The sequence below is a fragment of the Leptodactylus fuscus genome, chromosome 4 (assembly GCF_031893055.1).
Source record: "Leptodactylus fuscus isolate aLepFus1 chromosome 4, aLepFus1.hap2, whole genome shotgun sequence".
NCBI classification, from domain to species: domain Eukaryota; kingdom Metazoa; phylum Chordata; class Amphibia; order Anura; family Leptodactylidae; genus Leptodactylus; species Leptodactylus fuscus.
Genome location: NC_134268.1, coordinates 35,759,807 through 35,779,312, shown reverse-complemented (window position 1 = coordinate 35,779,312; position 19,506 = coordinate 35,759,807). Strand labels below are relative to the sequence as shown.

General features: G+C 41.8%; 1 protein-coding gene across 1 annotated transcript in view; it reads left to right on the top strand.

The window, feature by feature from the left end:
• The window catches only part of VPS13B (vacuolar protein sorting 13 homolog B), a 705,368-nt gene that overhangs the window by 295,926 nt on the left and 389,936 nt on the right, over window positions 1-19,506 (top strand). Inside the window, exons 20-21 of the mRNA XM_075270303.1 lie at window positions 9,707-9,816; window positions 10,832-10,976. Coding sequence (XP_075126404.1) covers window positions 9,707-9,816; window positions 10,832-10,976 — 255 coding nt within the window. The remainder of the gene's footprint in view (window positions 1-9,706; window positions 9,817-10,831; window positions 10,977-19,506) is intronic.

The following is a 19,506-nucleotide window of genomic DNA, read 5'->3' as shown; positions in this document are numbered from 1 at the left end:
TGGAGTAGAAATACAACTTTTCAATCCTTCGCTCCCCTGATATTTCTTATAATGGGAGAGTCATGAGACCTCCAGATCAGGTGGTCGACTGGTATTGACAAAACGGTCAGGTTCAGCCTTACCAAAAAGTGTTTGTCGAAAGTGCACGACTCCTTTAAGGTTCTTTCTCAGTCCCAGTATTCTGCCTCTGAACCCAGTTGTGTAATAGATACCGGTAGATACCAGTGACCGTATCCGAGTCTACGTGATAATTGCTCGCTTTCCTTTTATCACCATTCCTGGCTGGTAATACAACAGGAAAGCAAATACGGATTTAGGAAGTCAACAAAAAATCCTTCAAATTTTCTTGTTTGGATTGCCAAAACTCTCCTCCTGTGCACTTGCTTCAGTCTCCAACTATAGAGAAATTGGGTTGTAAATGTTTCTTTGCAGAAAAAAAAGTTGAAATCAAACATTTGTATTTCCGCGTTGGAGGGAGTTATTCATGGATGTGTGTGCAGCTCCCTACGGCAAGAAGTGCATCTTTTTTTTTTATATAAATGCTGGTGTCTGTGTTGGGTCCAGAATAAATATTAGGGCACTTACTGGTTGTCCTGGCATATACCCGTAGGATGAACAGAGGCCTGTGTAGCAGGAAGCGAGCACGTTTTCATTGCTGACCGTCTTTTACAACCATGTATAAGCATCTTTCATTTAATCCCCCCGTACTATAGATAAATAGAAGGACAATTTCTTATGTTTCATGGTTGGAACGAGAACCTTGAGTTGACTTGTTCCTGCCTAGGATTTATGGGAATCTGAGATGGCCTTGGTTCTTTTTTGGTTTTTCAAAGAGTTCTTAGCACATTCTGTCTTCACTAATCCCGCATGAACACACACTTGTTCTCCTATGAAATCCATCATTGCTCTGTGACTATTCAGGCCTACTGTGTTCTAGGCTTATGAAGAACTGTGTGGCTGATTTTTCATAACCTAAAAAAATGTAATTTGAGCAGAAAATTTTGCGGTATCGATGGTGGCTACTCGCGTAGATTTGCCCATGGATGTGGAGTTGGTAGATCAAAGCTCAGATTCCTCTTTTTTTCCACTATCTGACTCTGACCCCTGCTCCGACTCCAAACAGCCACAGCTAAACAAAAAACTGCAAAGCTCTTGAAACTTACAAAAAAAAAAAAAGATATGTATATTTTAATATCCTATAATACCGGTATCCCAGACAGATGCAGCCCTAACTCACAAGTCTATCACACAAGTAATAACTCCACACCCCGTCGGGCTGAGCAAGTCTTCCCAAGATTTGAGGAGACTTGAGGGAGATCTTGCTTATTTCCCATCGAGCAGAAGGAGCTCAGTCTATCCTGTCGCAATCCTCCAATATTCTATAATAAATCATAGAATTTTTTTTAGTTTTTTTTTGGATTGTGGGTTAATAGAACACCGCCCTCCCCCCCCCCAAAAAAAAAAACAACAAAAAAACAAAAAAAACTAAGCAATTTTTTTGTCCATTTTTTCGGATCAGACACACTTGAGTACAAGAATACCATCTAGGGGATGATGAGAAGGTGCTACTGTACACTCACATGACTTTGTATTTCAGATCATCTTCTATCTTTCTTAAGTACATATGGAAATCAGATGACATACCAATGGAAAATGATATTTATTTAATGAAACTACAACACATTTTTGACTGGTGCTTGCATTTATATTATAAGTTTGATGTCCCGTGAAACCATTTGAGGACTTAGAAAGTTTGAGTTCTGTTTTGCTCCATCTCTTCCCTGACCCCATTTGAATGCATCCCTTTTCAGGGTCCATCCTCATATCCCCCATCTGTAGTCACTGTTTGCTTATTGTAATCCTCCTTAAACTACCATGTGTTGCCAGCAGTTCTTATAATGCCCAAGTGCGTTATAAGAACCATCCTCCAATAAGAACCATCCTCCAATAAGAACCATCATCCAATAAATAACTTTAATTCCTTATGCAAATTAGGTTCTTCAAGTCAGAGGAGTAGAGCGCTAATGGAAGACACCAAGCTCTCCTCAACCCAACCTGGCCCCTTGACTGTGAGCTCTCAGCCCTTCTAACATCACTATCAGGCTAAAGCTGAAGAATGTCAATCCCAGCTGAAGGCCCTACTTGGAGCATGAAGTTGTGTGACTACTTCTTTGGTGGCTCACACGTCCTAAGTTGAAGGACCTCACTTGCACAAGGAATAAGTCATTTTTCGGAGGATGATGGCAGCTTTCTGCCATTATACAAGCACAGTTGGACAACACATACGATGACATGGGAGGGACTGATGGTGGTTTGGGAACTTAACCCAAGCTGGCAAGGAGTCTATCAGCAGAGAATTGGTTATAAACCTAATCCCAGTACCTTTTAGAGGTGATTGTACAGTTTCCAAATATTCCTTGGTTTGGAGTCACATTTTCATGTACACCTCCGCTATGTTTATATGCAAATAAGAGGAAAAGTACTTTGTGGTGTGTCTTACCTTTGCCTGGACTTTGGTCTCAGCTCTATATTCATGGGCAAAACACTTTCCCATCATTTACATATAATTGATTTACATAAAAATGAGGCTCCAAAGCTGATCAGATATTTATTGGGAAACCATAGAATTACCTCTACAAGGAGCTGGGATTAGGTTTATAACGAATTTTTATTGCTGCCTGACTTCTGATGGATATTTTTCTGTATGATCGGTCTTTGGGTCCTACGCTGACCTGCACGATCAAGGTGTCCTGTCGCCTGTATGGTTTACACGTTGTCATTAGAGATGAGCGAACACTGTTCGGATCAGCTGTTCCGAACAGCACGCTCCCATAGAAATGAGTGGAAGCACCTGGCACGTACACTTTGCCGGTGGCCGGTCGCCGTGCCAGGTGCTTCCATTCATTTCTATGGGAGCGTGCTGTTCGGAACGGCTGATCCGAACAGTGTTCGCTCATCTGTAGTTGTCGTGTACATTGATCGAAGAGGCTTAAGCATACAGGTGGTTGAACCTTCTTCTGATGAAGGGAACCAGTGGAGGTACCACGTACAGCCACCAAGGTTGGCAAGTCTCTCTGCCTAAACACCAAAGGCAATAGATATAGTGGTCACGTTATAGTACTGTGACTCCTCCATTTTGCTGTTGTGTATGGGTAGGAAGATCAGATCCACGTCATCCAAGCATTAATGGTCTGTCTTTAGATATCCTGTACTGTCATAGTTTTAGCGCAGCTCTTTGTTATTGCTCCATACTCTACAGATTTCATCGTCCACCATGTAATCCATTGTCTATGGCACCTACTAGGGTATAACATCTCTGTACAACATAGACTTTTTCCTCTCCCTCCCGTCTCATCGTAAAGCCCTGAAACACACACATGTTGAAGCAATAGTTCTGGCACGCTCGCAGCTTGTCAGCAGAAAGACAACATATTTATCTGGGAGCAAAAACTGCTCACCGAAAGTTTGCCAAGACTCTGTCTTTGTACAGTCCATTTTTTTAGAAACTAAGTTTTACCTGAATTTCCCCAAAACAATACAATAGATGCATATAGTTATGGAAAAGTGCCTGTAAATCTATGCCTTATGTATAGCGTACGTAAATGGTTTCATGTGCAATATAATGATCAGAAAGAACTTCATATGTTCTTGCAAGAGTTACAACAGTTCTCTTCTATGTACTTATATCGGTCTTTGTCTCAATCTAAGCATCAGACTAAAGATGGCCGTATACTACAGAATAGACAGCGTCACATTTATTCCACACCTACACCTATTTCTTTGAATGCCTCATACACATGCACACTTGGATCAACTAGGCTGAGCATTCATGTGTTCTGAATGGGGAGGGGAGGGATTTGATAGCATTTTGTCCTCCTTTACACCCCTCAGGCCCAGCACTGGACATAACATAGGTTTACTTTAGCATTCGGGTTTCCATTCTTCAGGTCCTCTTGGGGACACCCTATCCAGTTAAAAAACGGTTCCGACCGAGATCGGTTGAGATTTTAAGAGGATTGGTGGACGGAGTCCTTGACCAGTCACACAATGCTAGTGTGACTGTAGCCTTAAAGGGGTTAAAAATGTGCGCCGTAATGATTCCTGTGTGTATTTAGCCATAAGGAGCAAATCCACGTGCTTGGACAAAGGTAGAACTGGTGGTAAAATAAGATTGAAAATTTAAGCACATTGTCTTACAAGGATGAAATAGTGTGAGGTGGTTACAATGAGAAATAAGACCATAAGGCTGATACTGTATCAGTACTGTATATAGCATAGAAAGTATAAAGCACATATGGAGTGACCCAGTTTTTAAGCATATTTGCAATCCTGTTCATAGAATACTTAATCTAAAACATTTCTTCTTTGGCTTCGGCTGAATTTCAGATCGTATTGGCTGCTGCTATTTTATTTCAGTCTGTGATAGCTTTGGCAAGTCTGGAAAAGAGCAATATTTAGCCAGGAACCTATAGGGGTCAGTGACATAGTAGGCTAGATTCCTATCATAGAGTTTGGCACTGTAGCAGAGGACAGTAGATATCAGTGTACATTTATTTATTTTGCTTCCGTATATAACGCTAACATATTCCGTAGCGCTTTACAGATATTGCCAATACTGTCCCATATAGGACTCGCAATCTAAATTCACTATCAGTATGTATTAGGAGTGTGGGAGGAAACCGGAGTATCCAGAGGAAACCCACACCAACATGGGGAGAACATACAAACTCCACGCAGATGTTGTCTCTCTCTTGTACCCCCAGTGCTTATCCCCTAGCCTATAGTTACAGTGTTGGTAATGGCACAACCCCTTTAAGAGTTCTGAACCTTGTAATCATTCCATCTCATCAAGGAGGGGAATGAATGAATGGTGGAGTCGTCTTAAAAAATTCCCCCCATTGAAAACACTCATTGTCCCAAGTAGGGCTCACAATCTAAATTCCCTCCATATGTCATGGACAGAGATGAGCGAACACTGTTCGGATCAACCGATCCGAACAGCACGCACCCATAGAAATGAATGGAAGCATCTGTGACGCCGGCCGGCCTCCGGCAAAGTCAGCGTCACAGGTGCTTCCATTCATTTCTATGGGTGCGTGCTGTTCGGATCGGCTGATCCGAACAGTGTTCGCCCATCTCTAGTCATGGAGTGTGGGAGGAAACTGATATAAACATGGGGAACATTCAGATTCAATGACTATGTTGCCGATGGTCGACCTCGAAGCCAGGTTGCCAACAATTGAGACAACAATGCCAACCACAGAGAGATGTTAGATCCAGGGTGATGGGCTGCCTTCCATGAGACTTTAGTAGGTTTACTTTGGTATCTGTGCATTTCTTACTCGGCATATTTATAGTAATGTATGGACGATGATGTATATGTGTATTGTACATCATGTGCGTGGAACAGACATGAATCGGTTTGTATTCACTTGAAATCTGGCATGTTGTGAGATCTTGTGAAGAGAGCTTGTCAGGCGCTCAATATGGGAATCATTATACAATATATCCCAGAGCATTCCCTCAGCTTGCTTGAGTTTGCTAAAGATTAATATTTTGTAGGAAGCCGAAGCCGGCCAGCGTCCAGAATTTAATCAAGATTTGTCGAATGAAAATATTTGCATTGGCAATGTCAGGGTGAAGCTTTGCATCTCCCACCTTCATCTGTAGAGGCCTTGCGCTGCACTTGTGAGCTTATATGGTCACCTGTTGAACATCATGTATGGAAATTTCACTCACACACAGCCTTGATATATTCTGCAAATATTAAATCTGCGTGGGAAAAATCAAAAGCTGGTTTTAGCATGCATTCCCATGTCAAATGCTCTAAAATGCATATTTATTAGTAGAGCGGCTGAATGGAGCACAGCATTGGAACAAATATAGATTTTCTTTCAAGTCATAGAGTTATTGGAGTGCTCAGGAAAGCAGGACTGCTTGAGAACGCCCCTAAAGTTCACAGAGATTGTGCTGGATTAGTGGATTTGTAATGCACTTTCTTAAAGGGGTTATACAGAACTTTAAAATTGATGGCCTATGTTTAGAATAGGCAACATTAGATCTGTAGGTGTCCGGGTCTCAGCCCCCTCTAGTTAGCTGTTGGAAGGGGCTGGGAGCAGGGGTGTAACTTGTGGGGGTGCACAGGGTGCAGTCATACCGTGGCCCATAAGCACTGGCATCAGTATTGAGATTGCAGCTTCCATCTGGCCCATAAGCCAAGGAGACCCACAGATTCCCCCCTAACCACACTAAGGTAGAATAAACTCCTTAGAACCCATAACCATCACTATCAAGAATAGTATGTTGTATTGTTTAGAGGGTTATTGAATGTGCTGATGACTTTTCTCTGCTGTACATACACATAGAGCAAACTGTGATCACAGACACTTCCAGTGCACGGGGAAGCTAACGAACATATGAATAAAACCGGACTGATTCCAAATCTACCGAGGCATAGCCTTTCTAAAGCCTATGCAAGGATGTGCTTATCTAAAATGACTTTTCCCCAATGAAAGAGCCCCTTTAAATCTATAAGGCTGAGGTGTTCTTGCTCTGGCCTGTCTTGATCCCTGCACTGCCCACTTTTCTATTGGTGCAAATAGGTAACTGCAGGACTTGAATTGTGACTTGAACTGGACTACTTGAATTACGCTCCCTGTGCTAGCTCTATCACACGAGTGTCAATGTAGCCTAAGACTAATAGAAACATTGGACAGATTTTGACTAAATGCAAAATCTAAGAATGGAGAGATGGAAGATTGGGGGCTGAGAGCTCTTAAAAGGGTTTTCCCATGAACCTAATCATGTCTATATTTGTAGATAATTAAAAGTTAAACAATTTTGCAAATATAAGTAGTTCAAAATTCTGCAGAGTTTTAAAGCTTTTCTCTAACTCTCTTAGTGCTAACATCTGTTGTCTTGATCGTTTGCCATTGGATACAACCATGAATACAGAAACTTTCTATGGTCTGGGACTTGTCAGGAACCCAGCTATGATTTTCTTATTATAGCTGGGCTATCAGGGACACAACATGTATCAGAAGATAACTTTTAATTATCTACAAATTTAAAAATGGTCATGGGAATATCCCTTTAAGGGCTCGTTCACATCTGCGCCCGCTCTCCGTTCTGCAGGTTTCCGTTTCCTGCACAAAACAGGGGCAGGAGACGGAAACCTACCAGCATGTTTCAAGCCCATTCATTTGAATGGGCTTGAAAAGTCTCTGGCCGTGTGCGCCGGTGAGCGTTTTATGCTCTCCGTGGTGAAACCGTTTTTTTAAAATCGGACACAGAGTCGGACATGCAGTACTCTGTGTTCGGTTTTTAAAAATCTGGTTTAGCCGCGGAGAGCATAAAACACTCACCAGTGCACATGACTGGACTCGGCATGATAGGTTTCCGTCTTCTGAACCTGAAAACGGAGTCCAGACACTGCTGTGAACCCAGCGTAAGTCGATTTGGGTCTCGTGTGGAAAATGCAGTCCTCACTCTTGTAGAACAAATAAATGTTCCAGGTCACAAGTTTCTTCAAACTGTTTATTGTTAAGAAATATTTACTTGTTATATAAGTCAATTGCTGCTCAGATATCTTTCATTGTGAGCAGAGTCCGTGCATTCTGTGTATAATCTCCTAGTGCAATACAATTAGTGACAATGGAGGGAGCATTATCACATCATAATAACCTCTGCTCCAAAAATAAACTCGACTTGCTGTATCCAAATATTTACTCCACGCAAGGCTCCAGTTGCTATACGACAGCCCCAGTGTTTGGCTGAGCTCGAATTTTCTTCTTTACATTTGATGGTCTGGTATGTTGCATTGTTTAGAGGGTTATTGGCTCTGCCTTATTCCTCGGAGCATTGAGGAATGATTGAGATCATAGTAGTATTAGGAGACAGCTCTATTAATGGGACGGCACTGGTCAAAATGGGTTACAAAATTGTAATAAAGGAAATCTACCACCACCAAAATCTCTCCTAATCTTGTATTAAAGGAATTCTACCACCACCGAAATCTCTCCTAATCTTGTATTAAAGGAATTCTACCACCACGAAAATCTCTCCTAATCTTGTATTAAAGGAATTCTACCACCACCAAAATCTCTCCTAAACCATTAATATGCTGTTGTATAGTAAACATATATTCTTTGGTCTTCAATTGAATTTTTAATCTGTGTGTAATGAGTTATTTGGTGCGCCTGCCCCCCATCCAGGTTGTGATGGAGCCTGTCAATGTACCAGTTATTACTTGTAGACACCCCACATCAGTACCTGCCAGTATTAATGTTAAGGGATGGCACTGTGTGTCAATCACTAGGAAAATCGGGTGCTGTGTCAGATGTGGCCCCAACATGGCTACACCAAACAGCTCAGGTTACAGTCATATCTGTTCCGGTGTCTCCATTGCAGTGCCTACTGAAAATGGGTGGAGAGAAAAGTCCTGCAAGGAGTTTTAAAATTTACGGACATCCAGTGGACCCCATTATAGTCAATGGGGTCTGCCAGGTTCCGTGTGTATCCCACTGTTTTAGTGGTCCGCCTCTTCTTTGTTCTGATTCCCGAAAGAGAGGTGACGCTAGAGTCATTGGCATACAAATTAATAGTAGATTTTCTCGACAGTAAGTTTGTACTTTGAGAAAAAAAAGCAACTCTGTTCACGTTCACTGTTCCTACAAGAGCCTATAAGTGTATTAAGAGTGATTTTGTTCGTGGTAGTCTCCCTTTATATTTGGCTTTAGTAGTAGAGATGAGCGAGTACTGTTCAGATCAGCTGATCCGAACAGCACGCACGCATTGAAATGAATGGAAGCACCTGGTACTTCCACTTAACCCCCCGCGTGCCGGCTGCGTCCATTCATTTCAATGCGTGCGTGCTGTTCGGATCGGCTGATCCGAACAGTACTCGCTCATCTCTACTTAGTAGCATTAAGCAGCCATTACTCAGTTTATGGCCAGTCATACTCTAGGAGTGGAGGCCTCAAAGGGAGTCTACGATTATGTTACTAGTAAATTGGAGATAAACCTAATGACAATACTTTGTATCGGGGATTCTGTTATTCAGCTTTAGAATTTCGTTTTAATGCAAATTGTCATTGTATTCGTATGCAAATGAGAAGAAAAGTGCTTTGCTTGGGAATCTAGGCTGGCAATTTACGTGAAATTGGGGCCCCAAAGCTGAATAACAGGAATATTTAGTAAGTGTAATATCACCTCTACAAGTGACTGGGATTAGATGTACAACTCATTGACTGCTGGCAGACTCCCTTAAAAGATGCCCCTGCCAGAGGGTTTTAGCAGCAGCTTGTTCCCTTCACCTTGCTGAACTATGAAAGCGTTTGGGCAGACGGCGCTTGTATCTGTCTTATGTGTGACTGATACTATTTGGCTAAGCACTGGAAGTCCAAAATGAAAAGCAAGTACATAGTTTTAGCCAGAGGCTATCTTAAAAAGGAAAGATAATGCTTGCTGAAACACAAGTACATCAGGCTAACTAGTTTACACTTAAAGGGGTTGTTTAATGGAATAATTTTTCAGAAAAGCAGCAGAATGGGTTAACAAATAAAATGCACAAAACCTTAATTTTGCTTTTAGATATTTACGTTGCTCTATAGCTTATAGAATGTCTTAAAGACTGATGTTACCCAGTCCCTTGGACTTTAGCTTTGTTCTGCTGCGATTCACTCACCGCTATGCCTTTTTTTTGCAGGTGCTGTCCTATTGGCGAGTATACAAGGCTTAGCACTGAATGTCGACCCTGTGTTATATACATGGCTTCTATACCAACCTCAGAGGAAAGGTGACAGACATCCCCAACAGGTAACAGACCATTCTATCTGTGACTAACTACGATAGCCTTAAATAGCTAGACGTGTACTGTAAAGGGAGCCACTGTGCAGGGTATTACAGTTTTGTCCCATTCTAGTGGATGGCACTATGCAGGAATAACCTAACACGTCTGCTAGTAAATGTGCAGCATGCAGGGGGGTAGTAAAGGAAGGGGCTGCAGTGCTCACACGAATGTTGTGGCCCCTGATTGTCTCACATCTACCTCTAATGTCCTAGTGGGAATACGCAGCTGTTTGTACATTTATACCACTGCACGACAAATTTCATGGTGACCGTTTAAAAAATGGGCTAGGTGGAAGCCACTGTTCTCTCTTGATCTGTCCATAAGTTTTTGAGAGTCTGACCTCTGAGACCCTCACCATCCTCAGAATGGGGAATGCAGACGCAACATCTCTCCCATTCCCTTTAAGTAGTACAGCATTTGGCTATCTCTGTCATTCCCATTGAAGTGAATGGGAGCAGGGGAGTGTCAGCATCCACCAGGAATTCGGCTGCTTCACAAACATCCCCTATTCTTAGGAGCGGTGACACTCTCATTGATTAGAACCCCACTGATGACCAATTTTTCCTCTATCCTACCCTTTAAATGGATGTGATCTTCCAGTAACTTTTGAATCGATTTCCGAAGTTTTATGTTTTGTCCTAATTTTCAAAAATTCTGCTTAACTATTAAGAACATCTCCTCTATTTGCTGCCTGTATCACATCCATCAAGCAATACTTGTCTATGTACGCAGCCTAACCCTGCCCTATAACCTGGGAGTCCCTGCACTTTTGTCAATGCTGCTGATTGAACCTTTCACGTTGCAAGCTCCTAAGAATCAGCTCAGTTATTGAAAGACATAAACAGTGACAGCTCCTGTTTCTGGCTTTGCTCTGGCAGGGATCCTGTGAACCTGCTAAACACTCCGTTATAGCAGTTTTACCTTTCACCTGCCTAACGTACAACATTGCGGTGTTTATTTTTTCTGCTTTTTCCTCCTCAGCCGCTGGGATCCGCTCCTCTTGCTATGCCACTGTCGAGGAAGAAGGAGGATGAGGTGTCAATTGGCAGCACGCCCTTGGCAAAGCAGGCATCGAATCAGCCGTCTGAGTATGCCAGCAGTCCTGTCAAAACAAAAACCGTAACAGGTATGCTCTCTTCTATAGCTGAGAAAATACATATCGGGAGCTTTTAGTGGGTCAGCTGTGCAAACACGCTCAGGCACCTTTGGGCTTTTCACAAATAGCCCCTGTGTTAGAGATTTAATGTTTCTATAATTAAAAGCCATCCATTCTTATTATTTCTACAGCTCATGTTCTGCTTTTCTTCTTGTTCATTTTTTTTTTTTAACTACAACATTACTTCTGTTTCCCTCATTTTGTTTTAAAGAAGCACATGTTTGCCCTCTAGCTCCATAAGGTGACAAAATCCTATAGTTAAGTATGTGCACTGCACAAGTACCTATAGCGGCAATGTATAATGTTGAATTCAGGACGCAAAGTACAAGAATTTCTGCTGGTAATGCTCATCACAGCTTCTGGATCTAATCTTTAAAGAACCCTAAGGGTATGTTCACACAGAGCTTTTTGCAGGCGGATTTTGACTCTGAATCCACCTGCAAAAATAGCTCCCATTGACTTCAATGGGAACCACTCGTTTTTTTTCCCCGCTAGCTTGTAGCAGAAAAAAGAAGCGAGATGCCCTATCTTGCCGCCAATTTCGCAGCTGATTCACACGCGGCGTCCGTGGCTCGAGACATGCTCCTGTTTGGGCCCATTCTTTCGGGCCTAATCAGGAGCAGGATGCCGCGCCAAAAAAAATCACACAGCAAAAAACTTTTCCGCCGTGTGAACTAGCCCTTACACACAAGGTCTTGAAGATTTCTTAAGATGGATTCTCACATAAAATTTTTGGAGCCAAGAGTGGCTCAAAAAAAAAAATCAACTGCGTGTCTATTTTTCTAAATTCATAAATAGCACATGAGATTTCTTGGGGTAGATTTTAAAGACTTGGCTTTTTGGGTTCCTTGAGGACAATTTTGGGCACTAATTTAAGTGGTTATGACTAGGTTCACATCTGTATCGGAGACTTTATTGCAGAGTCCACCAAAATTCATCTGCACAAGGACTTTTTCCTCTGCTGTTGGGTGCGAACACCCAAAAGACCTCATCATAGTTAATGGGGTCGGCTGGTCTCTGTGGGTAACTGCAGTCTTAGCGGTCCGCCTCTCCATTGTTTGGGTCTCCCGACGGACCTCAGTAATGGAGAGCCGGCGGCTAGTGTAGACATAGCATAAATAGCAAAGTTTTTGCTGTGTGCATGAATAGTATTCTCTGATCTATAAAGTGAACACAGTGAAGTTCCCTGCACCAATCTAGAACCTCTGCAACTTGGAATGGTAGTCCACTATAAATGGCCTTACACATTAGATAGAATAATGGTCTCATGAGAGATTGTTCTAAAGGGCCAGCCATACACATTGAAGTCCATATTGGCCAGGGTTCACACTGACCGTAAATGATCAGCAACTGTGAACAAAGGACAAGCAATCTAGATGGGATTTTGAAGAAAAAATAGAAAAAATCGGGGTGGGCACTCACCATTCAATAGTCGGCAGATGATACTTGACACGTCTCGTATATAAAAACAAAAGTCCTTTATTAAGTGTGAATAAAAATAATAATACAGGGAGGGAGAAAAAGCATTATAGGCACAAAAAAATGGCAACAGCCGTTTCGCATCTAAGCTGACGCTTTTTCAAGCCAGAAATGCAATTGCATTTGCATTTGCAATTGCATTTATAATAAGGACAATCTAGATGGGAATCTTCTTCCAAAATTCTAGTACTATGCAGGACATGCAGCGGGTCTTGGCTCCTCCCCGCACTCGCCTACCAAACTTTGGGCAACTATATTATACGTCACTTGTCCCTGTGACGTGTAATGTAGCTGTAGTGAGGCTGTAGTGAAATTAATCCGTCATCAGTAGCCATCTTCATAACCTCCTGTGTCCGTCATCAGTAATCTACACCCCCATGCTTAACCCCGCCCCAACCACACCCCTTTCCTGCCCCATCCACACCCCTTCCCGCCCCCACTGGGCCATAGAAAAATTGTCTTGCTGAAACTGGTCCCTGGTGGAAAAACGGTTGGGGACCACTGTTGTAGAGCATATCATTTATACATTTAGCAGACTTTTATATAAAAGTGGAAAACCCCTTTAAGACCTTTGTATAATAATAGACATAGTAAATGTTTTTTGGCCTGTAGACCTACAGACTAAGGGCAGGTTCACATCTGCACCCGGTCTCCGGTTTAGCCAATCCGGCCAGTTTCTGTCTTCTGCCCCACAAAACTGGACAGGAGATGGGGCAGAATGGGTTTGTATAGGTGACCGCTCATGTGTGTCTTCTGCCTGTCCATGGGGAAACCATTTTTTTTTTTTTTTTTTTTTAGTCGGACATGCAGAACTTTGTGTCCGGTTAAAAATACCAGTTTCCTCGTGGACAGGCAGAAGACGCACACGGGCGGTCACCTTTACAAACCCATTCAAGTGAATCGGTTTGAAAACTGACCGCTGGGTTTCCGTCCCTGCCCAGTTTCGCGGGGCAGAAGACAGAAACCGGCCAGATTGGCTAAACCAGAGACCGGGCGCAGATGTGAACCCGCACTAAACATCAACAGGCACAAGGTAAACCAAAACTTATGTAGACTTGTATATAAATAGTAGAAGAGTCTTAGGCCTATACCCAGAATAAGTAATACAGCATGGGAAAGCGATACTGATTATTATGAGCCAATATTAGTATCTGTCGTAACGTGGTATATAAAAATATGCTAGATGGAGTAAAATGTCTTTGGAAAAACATAACACTAATATCAAGTAAACATGCCAAAATGAATATGTTATGTAAAGTTAAAAATCCCAATTTTTGGGTGCACGGTTAAAGGGAGTCTGTCAACAGAATCTCGCATATGAACCCAGCCCAGCAGATAGATAGGTTAGGGTCATCTGATTTAAACAGTGTTCTCCTGTTGTGAATCGGAGCCTCTTCCCCACCTCTCCATTGATACCCTACTGGATTGTGTCTCCTCTTGCCCATTCTCCCAACCCTGTCACTTTCCATCTCCATAGTCCTCTTATACCTTGTTCCCACAGAGGGGGACCCCATTCAAAATTTGGCTATTGGGTCCCACGATTACTAGTTATGACCCTGACTGTAGTCAGTTATGAACAAGGTCTAAACATCTCTTCCATAGCCTCGTTCTTTTCCTCATTAACATAGATAAGCATATCCTGGCTGTTTAGCATTCACGATGAGAACACATTCGTCCTCCATTAGACCTGCTGATCTAAAATATTTGTTTTGTACTAAAAATATTGTAGTGTAAACAGCAGCCGATCACTAATGATTGGACACGGTCAGATCTTCCCAGAAGTATTTACATAATTGCAATCTGTCATCTCTGGAGAGCGCTGGGATATTTGCACAAATCATTGAGTTTCCATAAATGTTCACTTACATAATGTGGTTGTTTTCATATTACAGGCTGAAGGTGGAATAGGGATTACATATAAATTTTTGCAGGGCCAAATATGTATTTTCTGATTAATATTTGCAACCATCCATGACAAGGACAGCTTTGTAATGACGGGCTTATATTCAGTGGTTCAAATGAATTATAACATAACCCAAAAATACAAGGTTTCTCTTCATAGGAAGCTAAATTTTAATTTTCTAAACATTCATGTATATGTAAGTGAGTGTCCTGCTTTTCTAGTTCAGAGTATTCCTTATTCATCACTTTATGATCCATGGGATTCTGACCTCCAGAGAAGTGATACCCACCACTTGGCTTCACGTGCTTACTTTTAAGGATCCGTGGTGGTACTGTTAATTGAAGTCCTACCGATCATGAGTGATGGCATTATACTACTGATATGCCATCATGAATTGACAGGAGAATACCCCTTTGTTAAATTCAGAGAACCTTATTCCAGGATGGCCAGTCCAGGATTCTAGAACACAAAAGGAAACACAGAATAGTTGCACATATAGCGTGCTTGTCGTAGTATTGAGGTGGTAATAATTCTGGCGCATGCGTGACATGCCATGTGCCGGACTTCAGTCTACCCCAGTCAGAGACTGGCATAGATTTGAAGTGTCATTCACAACAATTTTATGGCATGAGTTATAGTTACCCTACTAGGCCAAGGTGTCCTCACCCGACCTGCTTTGATCTCTGGCCGACTTCACCTACTTAAACATGGTGAACAGGTTGGAAAATGGACAAAAGGATGCATTTTTTGGCACAAACGTGTGCACCAAAAATGTTCTTAAAACTGTTGTGATCAGATCAGTAAATGCTGCCAAATGTATTAGAGTAGGCGATAATGATGTAAGCTTAGTGATTGGGGTCACTATGGATCTGCAGAGTAATGTGTTCTTAGAGTTTCAAAGTTTCAACTAGAAACCCCAAATGCATTCCCTTGGAGCCAAAAGTAGAGGAAAGCAGAATGGAAGGAAATATGGGTCAGCAATGCTCTCGGGTCTTCACAGCAGACACATGTAAAGTGTCTGACAATAGAAATAATTATCTTTATTATAGTGACTTTCATAACCTGATGAAGACCACAATCCAGGGTTGAAACGTGTTGTACAATCACTGTAGTAAAGGATCTTATTTCTAATTTTGGACAGTTTACATATATCTTCGTTGGGAACCCAAGAGCATTGACAGTCCATATTCTATTTCTTTTCTGATATCCTCTATTAGATTAAGTCAGGGGTAAACTTTAGTTGAAATCCAAACTATTAGCCATGGCCTAGAGCAGAGTTTCCCAACGGTTTCAATCTCAGGGCACTGCTGGAAAAAAAAAATTCTACAAGACACCCCTACCAAATAGTTTTTACCAAAAGACAAAAAATGGTGCAGATAATGTTACATGAATGCATGCAGTCTTCTTCCTAAATAGAGTTATGCATCCCCCTGGTGGGCTTCTTAGGCACCCATGGGTGCAGCAGAACCCCTGTGGGGAATTGCTGGCATAGAGCTACAGTACATGCAGCTTTCAGTTACAGTTCTCTGATTGCCCCATTAATTAGCACGATTGCCCTCTTTATTTTTAACATTTCCTATCCGCAGTAATAATAACGCTTAGACCTTTATTCCCACAGCCTGATATTTTGTATCGTGTTCTTTTTACCCTTAAATGGTCAGTAACTTTTCAAACAACTTAGTTTTACTCAATGCAGCATGAGATTATGAATCAAAATGTGATGAACATTAATTAAAAATGTGGCTGCTTTCTGCCTGAAAAACCTGGTTAAAGTTCCTGCCACTAGGTATCTCCAGTCTAGCTAATTTGCAGCTCACTTCCTGTTACTAGCTAAGGTCCGTCCATGGATACCATCCAAAAGCAAGACATCTTCACCAATAGTGGAGTGGGAGGTTCTGTTCTGTTCACACAGTAAATGGAGAGGGAAGAGATTGATTCTCCTCATAGCAGGTCTGCAAACTGTTAGGTGTGTACAAAGGACTGAACATTCTGCAAATCTCACTGCTTGCAGTGTAAGAAAAGACTTCTATGTACTTGTATCTGCTTCTGGGTGCTTGTGTGGTTACAGATGGGATGTTATTCACAGACATGACTGTGCTTATATATTGCTCTTTTCCAGTGTCAGGGATCTTTTTGGCTGAGTAATGCCTCCATGTATTTACATTCCAGTGTTCCAGGAGCTGCTATATTATGTTCTCTTGGGCTCTTCAGTTATGTGTTTGCTATTGTACAGTTACTCCTGGAATATTGCATGTAAAGAAACCAGTATTATCAGTGATGGATAGAGATGGACAGCCTGCTCTTTACTCTAGGCTCACTCTAGAGCCATGCTCTCTGTGGCTGGGGAACCCAAATGACGGAGAGCCAGACCACTAAAACAGTGGTTACACAGAGACATCGGCCGACCCCATTGACTGTAATGGGGTCCACCGGGTGTACCCGGTGTAATTGGGTCCGCCTCAATGCAGGACTCTTCTCTCCATTGATTTTTGGCGTTTTGTAGGATGGATTCTCTAACGGATGTGAAGCCAGCGTTATCAAACATGCTCACAGCCTCAGAGACAAATGCAAAATGTGGTTCAGCCATAATGTGATTATTAGAAAATCTTATAAGTCACCATGTATGAAGGCTTATACAGTCATAGAACAGTCTTCCCAGCAAGACCCTGCACCTAATTCAACGTTTCATCCAAACTCAGGTACCCTTTAAAAATGAGTGAATGTAGTACCGCTACCTATTAACCATGCTAAATAATTTATCCCAGCGCTAAAATATTGTAGAAATTTCTTTCAGCCCCTTGATTTGTGGAGCGATCATATAACACATTTCCATTTCATGTGATTGACATATCATTTCCACATACCACCATTTAAAGAATAATAATCTAAAGTAAAATCACAGGCCGGCTCAAGTGTGTCTCATGTGTCCGTCCACTTATCTAGCAAATCTTGACATTATTTCATCATAACTCATGAATCCAGCAGATTACAAGAACTGTTATTTTGCATCAAAATTCCGGAAGGAAGGGAAGTTTTGTGCCTCTAAAATTAGCACCATATGCAGTAGTGTTTATGTAGCTTTTAGCATGTGACACCTCGTATTTCATCTGTAATGACATCTGATGCATGGTGCCAGCCAGCTTATTCACTTTTATATAAACAGTTAATATGTAATTTTTATCTAGGTGGGATTTATAATGATCGCTTAATCCCATTACATATTTTATAATCACCACGCTGTCAGAAAGGATATACTTTTATTTTCTTAATGTTTCGTAAGAAATATCTATTCTTGTGTAAACAAAGGAAAGCCATTCACACCACTGTGCAAGACGTATGTCCAATATCACATTTAAGCAGCTACGCAGGAGCCGTACATTACTTATGTAACAGGATCAGGACTACAGCTGGGAGCATTTTGATAAATATGATCTTGGAAATGAATGCATGAGACTCGTGAACTCATATGACAGCCAAGTAATACAGGACAAATTTTATATATTTTAAGACATTATATCCGTCTTCACAAAACTTTTTAATTTATTCCCAGTCTATCTAAAATGAAAAATTAAAGGGGTTGTCCCATCTCAAGGATCCTATCTATACTGCTAGCTTATGTGGATTGAAGACTTTTCCTAAATACATTGCTTCATCAAAACTGCTTTGTTTGGCTACTAACTGAGATTATTCACTTCATTGTTTACACTGCGTTTCCATAACCACGGTCCTGGGGATGATCTTATCTCTCCGCCCAGGACAAGTGACGTAGCTCCCTGCTCTCAGGACAGGAGGGGGAGCTGAGCACTCGGGAGCAAACTTGTGTTTCTGAGCGATTTATCTCCCAGTTATCAGGTCGGCTAATTTAATTTTACTGATAAGGGCTGAGATAACGAGTCCTCTCTTACGATAGGGAGTCCTCTCACCGCACTGTCGGCTTTCCAGTGGTATATAAAACTGCATGTGCCCCAACTCATGAAAGGTCCTTTTTAAAGCAAATTGTTTAACAAATGTAATATCATTTTGTATATGCAGCTCATATGCATACCTACGATTTATCTCTCTGCGTAGTCTTATGTTTGCTTCAAGTCACTTTTTGTATCTATCCCCTGACTGACACCCCCCCTTTTTATGCAGCCTAGTACCTATCTATTGTCGTATGTGCAGGTGCCTTTGGCACATGGCATTTAGGGGTACAAACACTTAATAATGATCTCAGTAATGATCTTTCGATATAGATTAGAAATTTTCTATTAAAACATGACTTAACCACCAATACACTTAAAGATGTTATACCATGGAATGTATGTATGCTCTATTCATAGGGTATCGGATAAATACATGATCGGTGGGGGTCTCACCACTAAGACCTCTACTGATTCCGTCATCGAGGGTCCTTTCTCTCCATGGTACAGTCAACCTAACCACAACCAGGCTGCATGTAGGTGTGACTGATGGTGGATGGAGCTCCCACTCACTTCAGTGGCAGCGCCGCTGATAGCTAAAGTCCGCCACTCTGCTTTCTATGGTGCTCCATTCACCACCAGTCATGCCTGGCTGCGATCAGGCTGAGTGCACAGTTGGGGGGAAGGGCCCCTGTTCTCCCCTTATGGCATAACCCCTTTAAAAGCTGAGATATTTTGCGGAGCTGTCTGTTCTTTGGCTGTATAAACCTTCCTTGTTATCATGGACTTGCTCAAGCCCCAATCTATGAGATCCATATGCTATGTTGGGCAAGATTAGAAAAACAGGGCTGCTTTTTGCAAAAACGGCATTGCACCTGTACAGAGGTTGCATGTGGCACTGCAAGCACTTCACTGAAGATTAGAAGCAATATCACAAACATGGCCTCCTCTTGTAAGAATACAGCCATGTTTACTTACTTGTTTTACTTATTCCATACAACCCCTACTATGTAGGGGTTGTATGTAATAAGTAAAACATGGCTGCATTGCCCCTGTACAGAGGTTGCATGTGGCACTGCAAGCACTTCAATGAAGATTAGAAGCAATATCACAAACATGGCCTCCTCTTGTAAGAATACAGCCATGTTTACTTACTTGTTTTACTTATTCCATACAACCCCTACTATGTAGGGGTTGTATGTAATAAGTAAAACAT